Source organism: Tympanuchus pallidicinctus, unplaced genomic scaffold, assembly GCF_026119805.1.
Source record: "Tympanuchus pallidicinctus isolate F22 unplaced genomic scaffold, pur_lepc_1.0 scaffold15, whole genome shotgun sequence".
In the NCBI taxonomy this organism is placed as follows: domain Eukaryota; kingdom Metazoa; phylum Chordata; class Aves; order Galliformes; family Phasianidae; genus Tympanuchus; species Tympanuchus pallidicinctus.
In genome coordinates, this window is record NW_026294669.1 from 36,214,135 (window position 1) to 36,231,328 (window position 17,194).

The 17,194-nt window shown below is 50.1% G+C and overlaps 1 protein-coding gene and 2 long non-coding RNA genes across 4 annotated transcripts in view; all 3 read right to left on the reverse strand.

The window, feature by feature from the left end:
- Positions 1-824: 824 nt before the first annotated feature.
- Positions 825-2,027, reverse strand: LOC128076650 (uncharacterized). The gene is made up of 3 exons (XR_008204566.1): positions 1,864-2,027; positions 1,415-1,450; positions 825-1,166 (listed from the first exon to the last, which is right to left on the reverse strand). It is a non-coding gene; the product is annotated as an uncharacterized LOC128076650 (long non-coding RNA).
- A 208-nt stretch (positions 2,028-2,235) lies between these two features.
- The window catches only part of FTCD (formimidoyltransferase cyclodeaminase), a 31,860-nt gene continuing 16,901 nt past the window's right edge, over positions 2,236-17,194 (reverse strand). The window contains exon 14 of one of the 2 annotated variants that reach the window (XM_052674546.1): positions 2,236-2,384. In XM_052674546.1, the coding sequence (XP_052530506.1) occupies positions 2,298-2,384 (87 nt within the window). In that variant the 3' untranslated portion in view covers positions 2,236-2,297. Of the gene's footprint in view, positions 2,385-13,870; positions 14,020-17,194 lie in introns of those variants that run through there. The other variant, XM_052674545.1, reaches the window with a different exon arrangement.
- On the reverse strand, positions 12,454-13,720 carry LOC128076648 (uncharacterized). Its single transcript, XR_008204563.1, has 3 exons — positions 13,493-13,720; positions 13,044-13,079; positions 12,454-12,795 (listed from the first exon to the last, which is right to left on the reverse strand). It is a non-coding gene; the product is annotated as an uncharacterized LOC128076648 (long non-coding RNA).

Here is a 17,194-nt window from a genome sequence, read left to right on the forward strand (position 1 = left end):
TGGAAAGGAGAGCTGCAGGGGAGCTGCTTCAAGGACAAAATACGGCTGTGTGCAGTCCCAGGTGAGACGGGAGCCGTGTCCTGGGAGGGATGTGCAGCCACAGTAGCAGATCCCAACTGCCCCCCAACACACAGACAGCCTACAAGCAGGATGGCAACTCGTGCAGCTCAGTGTGAGGGGAGTTACTTTATTCTCCAACCAGCCCTTCTGCAACAGCTGGGGAACATAGGTGGCTCTTGCGAGGCATTTGTCTTCATGTATTGTCTCCTCAGGGCTTCACCACCACACAGGTAGGAGATGTTTTCTTCAGTCAGAATCAGAGCTGCTTGAGCTGCTTGAGTGCTGGAGGAAGAGGTAAAACCAGTTCAGGACAGCACAGAGACAGCCCTCTGCCACACCACTTCTAATAGCAGCTCGAAGCTGCAGGCGTGAGACTGAGGGACATGCCCAGTCCCTTTTGGGCTCCCACAGCCCCCCCTCAGCCCTCAGTGTGGCATCCCACCACCTCCAGCTGCTGCCTGGAAGGAGCTGCACGCCCATTCCCAGTGCCCAGCTTGGTTCACGTTGAGCTGGCAGCAGCTGCAACGCACATCCATGGTGGCTGTGGTCTCACCTCCCCCCAGCTGAGTGTCTGCACAGCACCAAAAGCTGTGCCCTCAGGTGTGCACACTGATGAACTGCAAGCTGGTAATTACCAGTGTTGGTGCTGGGCCTGGGAAATGACCTGAAATGGCTCCAAAGCAACAACAAAAAAAAACATTAACCACCCACTCTAGCGGGTCAGGGGCAGAGGGGGAGCACACGACCACAACAGAGAGCTGGGGGATCTGCTGCAACTATACCTTGCCTCAGTGTAGCCTGTGGTAGCTCTTGGAGTGCTTCTTCATCAGTCGGGGAGTGGAGGGCATCCAGGTGTGCAGACAGGCAGGTACCCAGGTGGGCACGCAGGTTGGCACACAGGTTGGCACACACATCGGTACACATGTAGGCACACACGCAGGGTCCCAGGCAGCGTCCCAGTGTGAACCCATGCGGAGAGGGCCCTGGGAGACAGGTCCCAGAGATGCAGGTTGACACTGCTTTGTAACAAGGATTGCTGGGCCCAGAGTGCTGGCATTTTGGAGGGGCAGATTGGCAGATTTTCTTCTGTGATGATCCTGATTTGCCTAGGAGAAAGAGGGGGATTACAAGTCAGCAGAGCCAGGCATTTCCTTGAAAGGGCAATGCAGGGAGCAGGTGTACCCATGCACTCAAAGCATCCCACCTGGTTTATGCCCACCTCACAGGTGATACCCCCTTCCCCTCTGGCACACAGATGATATCTCAGGGTGCCTGGTGGCTGCTTTGAGTCTCTTCCCAAGCCCCATTGAGTGCGTGTCACTGACAGACCAGCCCTAGCCCTGTGGCTGCTCACCAAAGCAAGATTTCGGCATCCTCTACTGACTCCAAGCTGCAAAGGAAGGACAGGCAATGTCAGTGTTTCACTACAGCAAACAGGCTATTATTTGGCCCCTGCCTTTGCACAGCTGGCCATTGGCCACAAGCACAGTCGCAGTCCACATGCCCCAGGCACAGAAACAACACTTGTCCCACTGCAGGTTCCCACAGCCACCCCATCCTTTCTGGGGATGCTGAGTGCCAGGCACTCACTGCCCACCCCCCAGCACTTATTTCCATCGTTAATGGAAATTATGCACCAAATCTGATGCAACTCGGGCCAAGCTCACATGTGCATCCTGTGTCGATGCAGAGCAAGAGGGGCACAGAGGAAATCGCATCCTGTCCCTGCACCAGCCCTGGTCCCCCCGCTGTCCCTGTCCCCAGCAGTCTCGGCCATGTCAGGGATCAGCTCTGCTCACCTACCCCGCAGATCAGTTCCTTCCGAGAGCAGCGCAGTCCTGATGGCCGTCCTTGGCGTGGCTCTCCCAAAGCAGCGGGCCCAGCCCTCGGGCACCCGTTAAATACAGAGCCCTGCCTGGGCGAGGAAGGTGCGGTGGGCAGGGGTGACGCTGTGGAGCAATGACACTGGCAGCACCACTCCCAGCTCCCCCCAGGTAAACATCAGCGCTGCTCTCCCACCCAGCACAAAGGTCCTGCAGGGCCGATCAATCACGTGGTTTCAGGTGATGCTGTGAACCATGAACCCTGGTGCGCTGCACCCAGCGTGGGTGCTGTGTAGCACGTGGGGTCACATCCTCCTGCAGGGACTCAGGGCACTGCTGACTGAGGAGCAAGCATGTTTCCCATCTGTATTTGTGTATCCCCGCTGTATTCCCTGGCCCAGCTCTGAGATCCTCTCAAGCTTCTCGTTTCTCCAGCAGTGCCAACACAAGTGCTGAGCCTTGCTTTGCCTCCTCCAGCAGCCCGGTGACCATCTGCGATGTCTGTGTGGGGAGGGAGAAGGTGCATCATTTCCAGTCTGAAGGACAGGCAGTGTGTCATCTGCCCAGCCCAGGAATCTCCTCCAGTCTTTGCGGTGTCTCTGTCTCTATCCTGGCACAAGGGTACTGAATCTTGGAAATCATAACTTTGTTCACAAACTTTAGGGAGGAACACATAGGATTGAGAGATCCTTGAAGACAAGTAAAGATAAGTAGAGCTGCTGTCTGCAGCTCAGCTGGGGAGGAGGAAGTCCTGTCAAGATCAGAAGGCAGAGCTGACAACATGATGGAGGGTAGGGTTGCTGTTTATGCAACGGAGGGTCTAATGAAGAAAAGTGGAGTTGCTGTCTGCAACTCAAAGGGGGGTCCAGAGAAGATAAGGAGGCAAAGTTGCTTTTGCAACACAATGCAACCCCTGGAAAGGTTGAAAGTTCACAGCAAGAAAGATCTAGCCTTCATCTAGTGACCACCAGAACCCCCACCCATATTTGCAGTGCACAAGCTCAAGAGGGTGGCACATTGTGTTAATGGTTTCTCAGCCCATTTTACTGGCATGCAATAAATATGTGTACATTATGTCTTTAAGTATGTAACCATTACTTTTCTTGGAATGCGAGTTAGGAGGAGATATCCCCCTTGCACCCAGTGCTGTAGCAAACATACCTGCTTTATAACCATATGTGGGTTATAGAGTTTGATTCTGCAAGTGAATTTGGCAGGCCAGCCAGGAGGCACTCTGTTCGTCTGCAGGACCGGCTGAGAGCGGGGACCCCTTTGGCGCACCCCAAGATTCTTGGAAGGACTCCCTCCCTCACCCAATGAATGCGGGGGCAGACAAGAACTATCAGTAGATCAGGTACTTTACATTGGAGGGGAACCTGTAAGCTGTGAGGAGACATCCTATGCGAGGTGTAGAAGGGCAGTTGCTCCCCCCAGTGTAAGGGTCTGGACAGGTAAGCGTGAAGGGGCAAACTTGTGTTGGCTTGCACCCTGAGTAATGGGATCCCGGGTGCTCCTGGTGAGTTGAGAGAGGGAAAGGTTTAAATACGAGCTGAGAACAGACAATGAATGGCAGATGTGCAGAATGGAGCAAGGTAACCCAAACTCGCTGATTGGCTGTTGGAGCTGACTTGGCAAGAACTGCATGTCACAACCTGATAGGGAACCAGCTGAGGCCAGCTCATCCTTTTCAACAGGGACAAGGGTAGAAGTGCATAGCACTTGATCCTCACGACGCTCATAGAGGACCACCAGGAGGTACTACACGTGCCCAGGAGGTGTGACTCGGGTGGAGCATGCTGTAATGATTTCTCAGAACTACCTTCCCTTTTCTCATAAATCCTATGCATATGTACAAGTTTGATCTGTATACGTAGCTACCTTTTGTTCTCAGGTGAGCAAGTTGGGCAGGGTTACCTCCCTTGCACCTGGCGTGTGTGTGCAACACTGAATAAAACATGCCTGCTTTATAAGTACTCAGTGGTTGTCAAGTTTGCTCCGCAAGTCACTGTCTGCAATAGCAGCAGTGATTTTGGGGTAATTAATGCTGTTACACGCTGCAAGTGCCTGGTACCGCATATATTGTGATCTGCATCACACTTCCTGTAACTCCTGATTTTGTGTACGAGTGACACGCTGCACAGCTGCAGAGTGAATGCAGAGTCCTGATCCGTGCTTCCGTGTTCTGCACGAGGAGGGCAGCGAGAGATGGGCAAAGTGAAAGCTCTCCTATCTGTCACTTCAGTGTTTAAAGCACCAGGCGAGCAGGACCGTGTGGAAGGAGTAAATGTCTGAACTGGCTTTATTGGCCATGTAAACTGTACTGGTTATTGCCACTGTCTTTGTGATCATTAATTGTTCGTGTTGTAAAAGTGCTTTCTGTGGAATTCCGTTTCTTGTTTAATCTCTCATCCAGTATTTAAGGTCGGCTGAAATATAAAAGGTTGTTATGACAAATCAAGGAAACTATAACTTTGTTTGCAAACTTTAGGGAGAAACACAGAAACTGTAGGAATGCGAGGTCCTTGAAGACAAGCTGTAGGAATGGAATGTTGTTTCTGCATTAGAACTAACAAGATATTAGAAAAATATTTATCCAGAGGGATTGGCCCTAAACATGAAAATCAGAGCACAGTCACCTGTGAGCTGGGGAGTTCACAGCAGGAGGAATGGGGAATAGGAGCTCCCAAGAACAGGGGAAAAGAGTCCCCGAAATCGTGCCTACAGATAGCCCCTTGGGAAAGAAGCTTCAGCATTGGAAAAATAACCCCAAAACTAGGGACAAGGGCAGCAAAAAGTGCTTAAATATTGTGTACAGACATGGCCACCAGCGGGAAAATCATTATTTTGACCAAAATGTGGGTCTGATGAAGGTTGGGTTTGTCAGGCTTTGAATTTATATGTAGACATTAAGACTTCTTTCTCTGAAATAGAATCAGCTTACGTCACAAGAAGTAAAACAGCTCCTCACGAGAGGGAGTCGAAGTTCAAAGAAAAAGGAGAGAAGCAGGAAGATCGTAAATGGGATCCTGTAGGTAAGCTGCTCCCCCCTTCAACTTCTAAAGCAGTGCAAGTGCTTCTAAAGCAGTGCAAGCGGCAGAGGTCTTTGCAGACATGGGGAATGGCCATGCTGCTGATCCCCTGCAGGGTACTGGAGAGAGCGCACATTCCCAATTACTGAGGTAACCAGAGCAATGCAAACGAGATGTTAACGTCCTTCCCCCTTTTTACTAGCAGAAAGGTTAGGAGTTTCAAGAAGGAAACAAACTCCTTTATTGAGGATCCTATCAGAGAAGCAGAGCAATTAGATCAATTTCTAGGGCCTGATTTCTACTCGTGGATGGAAATGACGTTTATCTTTATGTTGTTTACTGGAGAAGAAAGAGGTGTGATTAGGCATGATTACTTTGCAAGGGGAAAGGAACACAGAGGGAAGGTTGGGGCCTGGAGGGAGGTGGGGAGAAGAAGGATCCCAAAGATAAACTGTCACTGTCTTTGTGACTGTTAGATGTTTATGGTGTGAAAGCGTTACCTGAAGAGCCGTTATGGGGCAAGGGGTGTCTAAAGATACCGAAAAGACCCCCTGGGTTGCAATTTGACTCATAGGAGAGATGGTGGTGAGGCAGGAGGAATATTAAATAAGAAACCGGGAACATATATGAAGTAATGGGGCCCGTTTTATAACTGAGTAACCTAACCATGAGAAAAGTGCTGGGTGTTTGTGGAAGCAGAAGAATTGTACGGTTTTATTTGTGGGTTTTGAAGGGAGCGGGACAAACAGCTTTGATGGTGTATGAAAGTGTAATTATTAAGGTATATGGGAGTGTAACTGTTAAGGGATATTGTTAAGGTATATGGAAGTGTAACTGCTAAGAGTATATGAAAGTGTACATGGTTATGGGTATGTGGAAGTGTAATTGAGGGTACAAACAGTCAAATTGTGGAGGGGGAAAAAAAGTCAAAAAAAAATAGGGAAAAACAGTGAAGTAGAGATGTTAAAGTTTGTGACCAGCATGAAAACAACCCCCCTGCACTGCCTCCCCTCTGTGCCTTGTAAACTGAACTCTCAGAGTGAGAGAGAAAGCTGGGGGCTGGAGACTACTGCTGTAAACAAAGTGTGACTTGCACATGGAGAAAGACAGGATACTGGAAGTGAGAATAGCCTTCATCTGCAGAGATCAAGGAAACCCTACATCCCAGTGTTAGCAGTGGAACCCTCCAGGGAGGAGGAGGTGAAACTGAAATAACATTAGTAGTTTTTGTAAAGGAAGGAGACGGCGCTGGAGCTGGGCTCGTCCCTTCTGTGCTGTCCCACGGCACCTCATCTGCATGTGCTCAGCTGGGCGCTGCTGTGGTTGATGTGGTACCGCTCGTTTCTCTTGGGGGTGTTGCTCTGAGGCACCGGCTCCGTCAGCCTCATCTCAAACTTGTTGTACCTCAGCAGCATCTCCTGGCAGTGAGCGATGAGGTCGCAGAGGCTGTCAAACACTGGGATGTCGGTCAGGAAGAATGTGGGGTTGCCAGCGTCCTGCCGCCAGTGGATGTGTCAGTGCTGCACCTTCTCGTTACACCAGGAGGACAGAGTGTAGTCCCCAACGGGTGCCTGGCTCTCCCTGACAAGGCAAGAGCCATCAGGGCCCCATCTCAGTGCAGTACTCCATCAGCAGCCGCTCAGCCATGTGCCGCCCCCTGCACCCTGCTCCCAGCCTGCACAGAACCATTTCTTCATGGGATGCAGCTTGGTGCTGTTGCTCACCTCCTTCTGCACTGCATGCTGCTCCTGTTTCTGGCCGGGACAACATAAACTGGGTTCCATTCATAATTAATAGGTTCTTCCATCATTTGGCAATCTGCCTTCTGCTCCTTTGTCATAACGGTCCCATGGTTCTTTGCCATCCACTTCCATCAGCAGTCTTAGGTTTGGCGGGGCTTGTTGCCACCGCTCAGCCTGACCTTCATAGCATCTGCTCACACCCAGGCCAGGTGTACAAGCTAGACATCTCCTGATTATGTCCAGAGGTTTCTGTCTGGCATGAATAGTTACAATTCTTTGGTTTTCTCCCTCCATGTCTGCCGAACTTGTTTACACCTCTCAGGGTCTTTTGCTAATCAGAGTGAGAATGTCTTTATTTGCTCCCAATCTATATAGATTAAAGGAAGCAGAAGTAAGGGACTTGGATAAATTAATTGAGGGGGCTTGGAGAGTATGTAGAAACAGGGATTGCAAAGAAAGAAAGAAATTAAGAACAGCAGCAGCGGCAGTAGAGCAGGATCTGGAAGGGCCCAGGGAGGGTTCTGCTCCCAGTGGACCAAAAGCAGTGTGCAAACAGCAAGGAAATGGGACATGGATGGAAAAGGTGCACCAGACTGAGAGGGAAGGGAACTGTCTCTGATTGCAAATGTTGAATGATGGAACATGGAAGGTTTTACCGTGCCAGAACCACTGCTGAGCTTAAACTGGTTAAATTGCAGTGAGGGAAACAGGGTAAAGAGGTTTGTTTTCTGGTGCATACAGGTGTCTCTTACTGCATGCTGTATCAAGAATTATTACCCACAGATGATTTTTGTAACAGTAACAGGAGGCAATGCCCAACAAGAAAAAGCTTAACAATTAAGAAACAAAAAAGAAGAAGAAGAAAAAAATTGGAACTAAGGGTAAAGCAAGACCAATGGATTGAAACAGTCTGGCTTCAACACACACTGGAAAGCCAGTGTTGTACCCCCAGAAGTTACAGAAATCCCGAATCAGGTATACCCAGGAGTGAGGGCACCAGGGATGCCTGGAAGAGCCAAAAATGCAGCCCCCTTAGGAGTTAAGTTAAAATCAGGAGCCAGTCCAGCCAAGGTCGAGCAGTGCCCTTGGAGGGTATGAGATTGGAGAAGGATAGAAGAAGCAATAGATAACTTTTTGGAGTTCAGATTATTAATTAGATGTGAATCCACATACAACACTCCAGTCTTGCTGGTGAAAATGGGATGGCGAGAGCTATCATTTGGCACAAGATTTGAGGGCAATTAATAGAATTGTTGAGGATGCACACCTAGAGGTGGCAAAACTGTACACTTTATGAACCAAGTTAAGGAATGAGTAGGTGGGGTCTGCCATTCAGGATTTGAAGGATGCCTTTTTCTGCCTGGCTTTGCTGAAGAAAGTCTAAAGTCATTTGAGTAGGAAAACCCCAGTACAGGGAGAAAAGACTCAGTTATCCTGGACAGTGTTACCCAGAATTGTAAGAGCAGCCCAATGATTTTTAGAACCAGTCAGCTTGTGAGCCTGGGACTCGGGTTCCTCCATCCCAAGGTGGAACTTTACTGCAGGATGTGGATGCCACAGTGACAAAAGAGGACTGTGTGCAACGGAGTGTGAGTTTGCTGAATTTCTCGGTTTAGATGGCTATCAAGTTTCTCAACAGAAAGCTCAACTGATCAAATAGAAGGAAGGAAGCAATTTGCCAGACGCCCAGAACACCATCGCAGAGCTACCTCTGAGCCAGCAGTGTGTGACTGCTTGGAGAGTGCCTGTGGGCCAGACCTAAAGAAGGAATCATTATACAGTGCTGAGGATTCCTGGATTCATCAATGGAAGCAGTTTTGTGAGACAAGGAAACTGTAAGGCAGGTTATGCAGTAACTGCTGCATAGGTAATCAAAACACAACCATTCCCTGCAGGGACTTCCACTGAGAAGGCGGAAATAGCCCTAAATGTATGGACAGATGGTAAATATGCTTTTGGGGTGGTATAAGCTCATGGTGCCATCTGGAAAGAGCAAGGGTTGCGCACACACAAGGCACACAAATTCAGCATGGTTATGCTGGATGGCTATGGTGAATTGTAAAGGACATCAGAAAGGCAACACTGTACAGGAGACTGGAAATCAGCTGCCGGTGGCAAAACAGGCAGCTGAAGGAAAAGAAACTGGTGAACTGGTTTTAATTCCAGACAGTAAACTGAAAATATCTGAACCTGAGTCAGAACCTGTAAAGTATTCTAGAGGGGACAGGAATCTAATTAATGATTTAAAGGGGAAGAGAGCAAGCTGACAGATGGGTGCATACCCAGATGGACACATCGCTGTGCCCTCTAGTATTTTATGGAGATTGGTTCTAAGGGAACACAATGAAACATAGTGGTGGGGCAGACATTCGAAAGTAATTGTACAATCCTAGTAACCAGGAAGTGGGGCCTATTAGGAAAGGGAACCTTCCAGGGCAACAATGGCAAATTTATATATATTTAATAAAAAGCAGGCTTTTGCTATATGCTAGTTCTAACCAATACCCTTTCTGGGTGGCCAGAAGCATTCCTTTGCAGGACCCATAAAGCCAAAGAAATACCCAAGGTATTGCTGCAGGAGACTGATTGCAAGATTTGGGATTGCTGCAACAAAATCCTCCAACTGGAGAACTCACTTTATTGTAAAGATTGCCCAACAGGTCAGCAAGCTATTGGGAATAGACTGGCAACTGCACAAACCACACAGACCACAGGCAAGCAGTCAGGTGGAAGAGATGAACCACCGGAAGGATGCCTTCCTGAGAGCACAGCTCTCCGTCCCTCTGAATAAGAAAGCGGGCAGAGGAGGTAGGAAGCCGGCGTGGCTCAGCAAGGACCTGCTGGGCAGCTGAGGGCGAAGAAAGGTGCACACAAGCTCTGCAAACAAGGCCGTGTCAGCTGGGAAGAATACAGGGATGCTGTCCAGATTAGCAGATGTGGATCAGGAAAGCCACGGCACTGGCAGAACTGAACTTGGCGAGGGATGTTAAAAACAATAACAAGACTTTCTACGGGTACATGGGCCAGAAGCAACAGACCAAAGTGAGTGTACCTCCTTTGGTAAATGTAAAAGGAGAACTGGCTTCAACGGGTGAAGAGAAGGCTGAGGTACTGAATGAGTTCTTTGCCTCGGTCTTCACTGGTGGCCAGGATTCCAGTACTTCTCACATCCCTGAGCCCTTTGATTATAGTAACAGGAGCCTGACAGCCTTCGGTTGCTGTGTTATCCCTGTGTGAGGGGACAGTGATTGATTGAGACAGCACTACTGAAGCAAACACCCGTGGGGAAACAACCACATTCAGTTGAAATGATGGTATTAGAGGAGATTGGGAACAAAGACAGTGAAGAAGATGAGATGTCTATAAAATCGTGCCATAGAAAAGAATTGCAGAGACCAACAACGTATAAAGAAGAAAAGGGGGAATTGTAGGAATTGTGGAATGCTGTTTCTGCGTGAGATATTGAAAAGCAGGGATAAAAGCATGTGTAAGGCCATTCCGTTTGGATAAGAGACCCTCAGCAAAAGAAAAACACACTTAACAACCATCAGAGAAGCCAGGGCCTCCACATGACTCTGGACTGTCTCACTCCGTGGGTAGGTTGGGATGCAACAGGCATCGGGACACTGCCCTCTATCCTCCTTCCAAAATTATCTCCATCCAAGGACAAGCAGATGTCCAGAAATAATGACCGAGTGTTGAGTGAGCAAATGTTAGAAGTTAAATAATTAGCGAAATATGCTTAGCTAGTAACAATTGATGTTTAGCCAGTCTCCGTATGTTTAGTTGAGCATCGGGAAGATTGTGAACCTGAAGTACTTAGCCAATGGGGACCAGGGAAGGGAGAGATAAGCATCGGGAAATACAGCATAAAAGATGTGATGCTGATTTTTGTGTGCACTCCTGCATGCAGGACACCCACCATTGCAATTGGGAATAACATCTGCCTTTTCAGAGATACTGTCCTCATACAGTATTTGGATATAGCCAACACAGTGGACCCTGGGACCTCTGCCTTTCCCCTCTTTTTTAATTTTTATTTTTAATGAGCAGGTAGTTCTCCTTGCATTAAGCTAATAAATGAAGGTAAGTTTGTTTTCTGATTCTCCTCACAAATGTGGGAGCGCAGGGCCAAGGGTCCCTGCAGCAGAGGATCACGGGGCACTGCCAAATTTCCACAGGACCACAGGAATCTCATGGGAGATGAGACATCAACTCACTGACCTGTGCCTCCAGTTGTCTTACAGACCTGCTCATTGCCCCATGTTCTCAGTGCCCATCTGGACGAGTCTCTCAGTGTGACAAAGGCAGACCTCATTCCTCATCTGCTTCGTGTTCCCTTGGCCCAGGGCTGGGGGTAAGGACTGTGAAGAATGGTAAAAAGCAATGAGCATGGCCACCTCCTCCAGCTGCTCACCCCAGGACTGCTCCTGCTTGGCCAAAGTCCACACCAGACTTTGGATCATGGCATCTCTGCCCAGGCTGGGGAAGTGACCGCTGCCTTCCCCTTTGCAGATTCAACCGGTAGCAAAGCATGTACCCCAGAGAGACGCAGCCGTGCCAACAGGACGCTGGCACAACCGGTCACACAGGCTGTGCCTGCCAAGGGCTGCCCTGGGGAGGACACTGAAACAGACACAGGTAGGTGAGACTCCTCTCCTGCCGTAGAGCTGGTTTGGAACACACAGCACTCCTGCTGCAGGCCTGCACCCCCAGCATGGCTCCAGGAGCTGGCACCACAGGCTGGGGCGCCCACTGCCCGGCCCGGCTCCAGGAGCTGCTCGCTCTCAGCTAGAACCACCCAGGGTGACGGAGACGGCGCGGGGATGAGGAAATGTCCAGGGATGGATTGTGCGAGGAGCAGAGGAGCTGGCAGGGCAGGTGCAGGGACGGCCACGAGTCGGGGCCACAGGGGGTAAAGCAGTGGGGTGCCGTGGCCTTGTCTGCCGCAGCATCGCTGCTGTGCTTTCCCTCTGCTGGAAAGGAGAGCTGCAGGGGAGCTGCTTCAAGGACAAAATACGGCTGTGTGCAGTCCCAGGTGAGACGGGAGCCGTGTCCTGGGAGGGATGTGCAGCCACAGTAGCAGATCCCAACTGTCCCCCAACACACACAGCCTACAAGCAGGATGGCAACTCGTGCAGCTCAGAGTGAGGGGAGTTACTTTATTCTCCAACCAGCCCTTCTGCAACAGCTGGGGAACATAGGTGGCTCTTGCGAGGCATTTGTCTTCATGTATTGTCTCCTCAGGGCTTCACCACCACACAGGTAGGAGATGTTTTCTTCAGTCAGAATCAGAGCTGCTTGAGCTGCTTGAGTGCTGGAGGAAGAGGTAAAACCAGTTCAGGACAGCACAGAGACAGCCCTCTGCCACACCACTTCTAATAGCAGCTCGAAGCTGCAGGCGTGAGACTGAGGGACATGCCCAGTCCCTTTTGGGCTCCCACAGCCCCCCCTCAGCCCTCAGTGTGGCATCCCACCACCTCCAGCTGCTGCCTGGAAGGAGCTGCACGCCCATTCCCAGTGCCCAGCTTGGTTCACGTTGAGCTGGCAGCAGCTGCAACGCACATCCATGGTGGCTGTGGTCTCACCTCCCCCCAGCTGAGTGTCTGCACAGCACCAAAAGCTGTGCCCTCAGGTGTGCACACTGATGAACTGCAAGCTGGTAATTACCAGTGTTGGTGCTGGGCGTGGGAAATGACCTGAAATGGCTCCAAAGCAACAACAAAAAAAAACATTAACCACCCACTCTAGCGGGTCAGGGGCAGAGGGGGAGCACACGACCACAACAGAGAGCTGGGGGATCTGCTGCAACTATACCTTGCCTCAGTGTAGCCTGTGGTAGCTCTTGGAGTGCTTCTTCATCAGTCGGGGAGTGGAGGGCATCCAGGTGTGCAGACAGGCAGGTACCCAGGTGGGCACGCAGGTTGGCACACAGGTTGGCACACACATCGGTACACATGTAGGCACACACGCAGGGTCCCAGGCAGCGTCCCAGTGTGAACCCATGCGGAGAGGGCCCTGGGAGACAGGTCCCAGAGATGCAGGTTGACACTGCTTTGTAACAAGGATTGCTGGGCCCAGAGTGCTGGCATTTTGGAGGGGCAGATTGGCAGATTTTCTTCTGTGATGATCCTGATTTGCCTAGGAGAAAGAGGGGGATTACAAGTCAGCAGAGCCAGGCATTTCCTTGAAAGGGCAATGCAGGGAGCAGGTGTACCCATGCACTCAAAGCATCCCACCTGGTTTATGCCCACCTCACAGGTGATACCCCCTTCCCCTCTGGCACACAGATGATATCTCAGGGTGCCTGGTGGCTGCTTTGAGTCTCTTCCCAAGCCCCATTGAGTGCGTGTCACTGACAGACCAGCCCTAGCCCTGTGGCTGCTCACCAAAGCAAGATTTCGGCATCCTCTACTGACTCCAAGCTGCAAAGGAAGGACAGGCAATGTCAGTGTTTCACTACAGCAAACAGGCTATTATTTGGCCCCTGCCTTTGCACAGCTGGCCATTGGCCACAAGCACAGTCGCAGTCCACATGCCCCAGGCACAGAAACAACACTTGTCCCACTGCAGGTTCCCACAGCCACCCCATCCTTTCTGGGGATGCTGAGTGCCAGGCACTCACTGCCCACCCCCCAGCACTTATTTCCATCGTTAATGGAAATTATGCACCAAATCTGATGCAACTCGGGCCAAGCTCACATGTGCATCCTGTGTCGATGCAGAGCAAGAGGGGCACAGAGGAAATCGCATCCTGTCCCTGCACCAGCCCTGGTCCCCCCGCTGTCCCTGTCCCCAGCAGTCTCGGCCATGTCAGGGATCAGCTCTGCTCACCTACCCCGCAGATCAGTTCCTTCCGAGAGCAGCGCAGTCCTGATGGCCGTCCTTGGCGTGGCTCTCCCAAAGCAGCGGGCCCAGCCCTCGGGCACCCGTTAAATACAGAGCCCTGCCTGGGCGAGGAAGGTGCGGTGGGCAGGGGTGACGCTGCGGAGCAATGACACTGGCAGCACCACTCCCAGCTCCCCCCAGGTAAACATCAGCGCTGCTCTCCCACCCAGCACAAAGGTCCTGCAGGGCCGATCAATCACGTGGTTTCAGGTGATGCTGTGAACCATGAACCCTGGTGCGCTGCACCCAGCGTGGGTGCTGTGTAGCACGTGGGGTCACATCCTCCTGCAGGGCAGGGGACTCAGGGCACTGCTGACTGAGGAGCAAGCATGTTTCCCATCTGTATTTGTGTATCCCCGCTGTATTCCCTGGCCCAGCTCTGAGATCCTCTCAAGCTTCTCGTTTCTCCAGCAGTGCCAACACAAGTGCTGAGCCTTGCTTTGCCTCCTCCAGCAGCCCGGTGACCATCTGCGATGTCTGCGTGGGGAGGGAGAAGGTGCATCATTTCCAGTCTGAAGGACAGGCAGTGTGTCATCTGCCCAGCCCAGGAATCTCCTCCAGTCTTTGCGGTGTCTCTGTCTCTACCCTGGCACAAGGGTACTGAATCTTGGAAATCATAACTTTGTTCACAAACTTTAGGGAGGAACACATAGGATTGAGAGATCCTTGAAGACAAGTAAAGATAAGTAGAGCTGCTGTCTGCAGCTCAGCTGGGGAGGAGGAAGTCCTGTCAAGATCAGAAGGCAGAGCTGACAACATGATGGAGGGTAGGGTTGCTGTTTATGCAACGGAGGGTCTAATGAAGAAAAGTGGAGTTGCTGTCTGCAACTCAAAGGGGGGTCCAGAGAAGATAAGGAGGCAAAGTTGCTTTTGCAACACAATGCAACCCCTGGAAAAGTTGAAAGTTCACAGCAAGAAAGATCTAGCCTTCATCTAGTGACCACCAGAACCCCCACCCATATTTGCAGTGCACAAGCTCAAGAGGGTGGCACATTGTGTTAATGGTTTCTCAGCCCATTTTACTGGCATGCAATAAATATGTGTACATTATGTCTTTAAGTATGTAACCATTACTTTTCTTGGAATGCGAGTTAGGAGGAGATATCCCCCTTGCACCCAGTGCTGTAGCAAACATACCTGCTTTATAACCCTATGTGGGTTACAGAGTTTGATTCTGCAAGTGAATTTGGCAGGCCAGCCAGGAGGCACTCTGTTCGTCTGCAGGACCAGCTGAGAGCGGGGACCCCTTTGGCGCACCCCAAGATTCTTGGAAGGACTCCCTCCCTCACCCAATGAATGCGGGGGCAGACAAGAACTATCAGTAGATCAGGTACTTTACATTGGAGGGGAACCTGTAAGCTGTGAGGAGACATCCTATGCGAGGTGTAGAAGGGCAGTTGCTCCCCCCAGTGTAAGGGTCTGGACAGGTAAGCGTGAAGGGGCAAACTTGTGTTGGCTTGCACCCTGAGTAATGGGATCCCGGGTGCTCCTGGTGAGTTGAGAGAGGGAAAGGTTTAAATACGAGCTGAGAACAGACAATGAATGGCAGATGTGCAGAATGGAGCAAGGTAACCCAAACTCGCTGATTGGCTGTTGGAGCTGACTTGGCAAGAACTGCATGTCACAACCTGATAGGGAACCAGCTGAGGCCAGCTCATCCTTTTCAACAGGGACAAGGGTAGAAGTGCATAGCACTTGATCCTCACGACGCTCATAGAGGACCACCAGGAGGTACTACACGTGCCCAGGAGGTGTGACTCGGGTGGAGCATGCTGTAATGATTTCTCAGAACTACCTTCCCTTTTCTCATAAATCCTATGCATATGTACAAGTTTGATCTGTATACGTAGCTACCTTTTGTTCTCAGGTGAGCAAGTTGGGCAGGGTTACCTCCCTTGCACCTGGCGTGTGTGTGCAACACTGAATAAAACATGCCTGCTTTATAAGTACTCAGTGGTTGTCAAGTTTGCTCCGCAAGTCACTGTCTGCAATAGCAGCAGTGATTTTGGGGTAATTAATGCTGTTACACGCTGCAAGTGCCTGGTACCGCATATATTGTGATCTGCATCACACTTCCTGTAACTCCTGATTTTGTGTACGAGTGACACGCTGCACAGCTGCAGAGTGAATGCAGAGTCCTGATCCGTGCTTCCGTGTTCTGCACGAGGAGGGCAGCCAGAGATGGGCAAAGTGAAAGCTCTCCTATCTGTCACTTCAGTGTTTAAAGCACCAGGCGAGCGGGACCGTGTGGAAGGAGTAAATGTCTGAACTGGCTTTATTGGCCATGTAAAACTGTACTGGTTATTGCCACTGTCTTTGTGATCATTAATTGTTCGTGTTGTAAAAGTGCTTTCTGTGGAATTCCGTTTCTTGTTTAATCTCTCATCCAGTATTTAAGGTCGGCTGAAATATAAAAGGTTGTTATGACAAATCAAGGAAACTATAACTTTGTTTGCAAACTTTAGGGAGAAACACAGAAACTGTAGGAATGCGAGGTCCTTGAAGACAAGCTGTAGGAATGGAATGTTGTTTCTGCATTAGAACTAACAAGATATTAGAAAAATATTTATCCAGAGGGATTGGCCCTAAACATGAAAATCAGAGCACAGTCACCTGTGAGCTGGGGAGTTCACAGCAGGAGGAATGGGGAATAGGAGCTCCCAAGAACAGGGGAAAAGAGTCCCCGAAATCATGCCTACAGATAGCCCCTTGGGAAAGAAGCTTCAGCATTGGAAAAATAACCCCAAAACTAGGGACAAGGGCAGCAAAAAGTGCTTAAATATTGTGTACAGACATGGCCACCAGCGGGAAAATCATTATTTTGACCAAAATGTGGGTCTGATGAAGGTTGGGTTTGTCAGGCTTTGAATTTATATGTAGACATTAAGACTTCTTTCTCTGAAATAGAATCAGCTTACGTCACAAGAAGTAAAACAGCTCCTCACGAGAGGGAGTCGAAGTTCAAAGAAAAAGGAGAGAAGCAGGAAGATCGTAAATGGGATCCTGTAGGTAAGCTGCTCCCCCCTTCAACTTCTAAAGCAGTGCAAGTGCTTCTAAAGCAGTGCAAGCGGCAGAGGTCTTTGCAGACATGGGGAATGGCCATGCTGCTGATCCCCTGCAGGGTACTGGAGAGAGCGCACATTCCCAATTACTGAGGTAACCAGAGCAATGCAAACGAGATGTTAACGTCCTTCCCCCTTTTTACTAGCAGAAAGGTTAGGAGTTTCAAGAAGGAAACAAACTCCTTTATTGAGGATCCTATCAGAGAAGCAGAGCAATTAGATCAATTTCTAGGGCCTGATTTCTACTCGTGGATGGAAATGACGTTTATCTTTATGTTGTTTACTGGAGAAGAAAGAGGTGTGATTAGGCATGATTACTTTGCAAGGGGACACAGAGGGAAGGTTGGGGCCTGGAGGGAGGTGGGGAGAAGAAGGATCCCAAAGATAAACTGTCACTGTCTTTGTGACTGTTAGATGTTTATGGTGTGAAAGCGTTACCTGAAGAGCCGTTATGGGGCAAGGGGTGTCTAAAGATACCGAAAAGACCCCCTGGGTTGCAATTTGACTCATAGGAGAGATGGTGGTGAGGCAGGAGGAATATTAAATAAGAAACCGGGAACATATATGAAGTAATGGGGCCCGTTTTATAA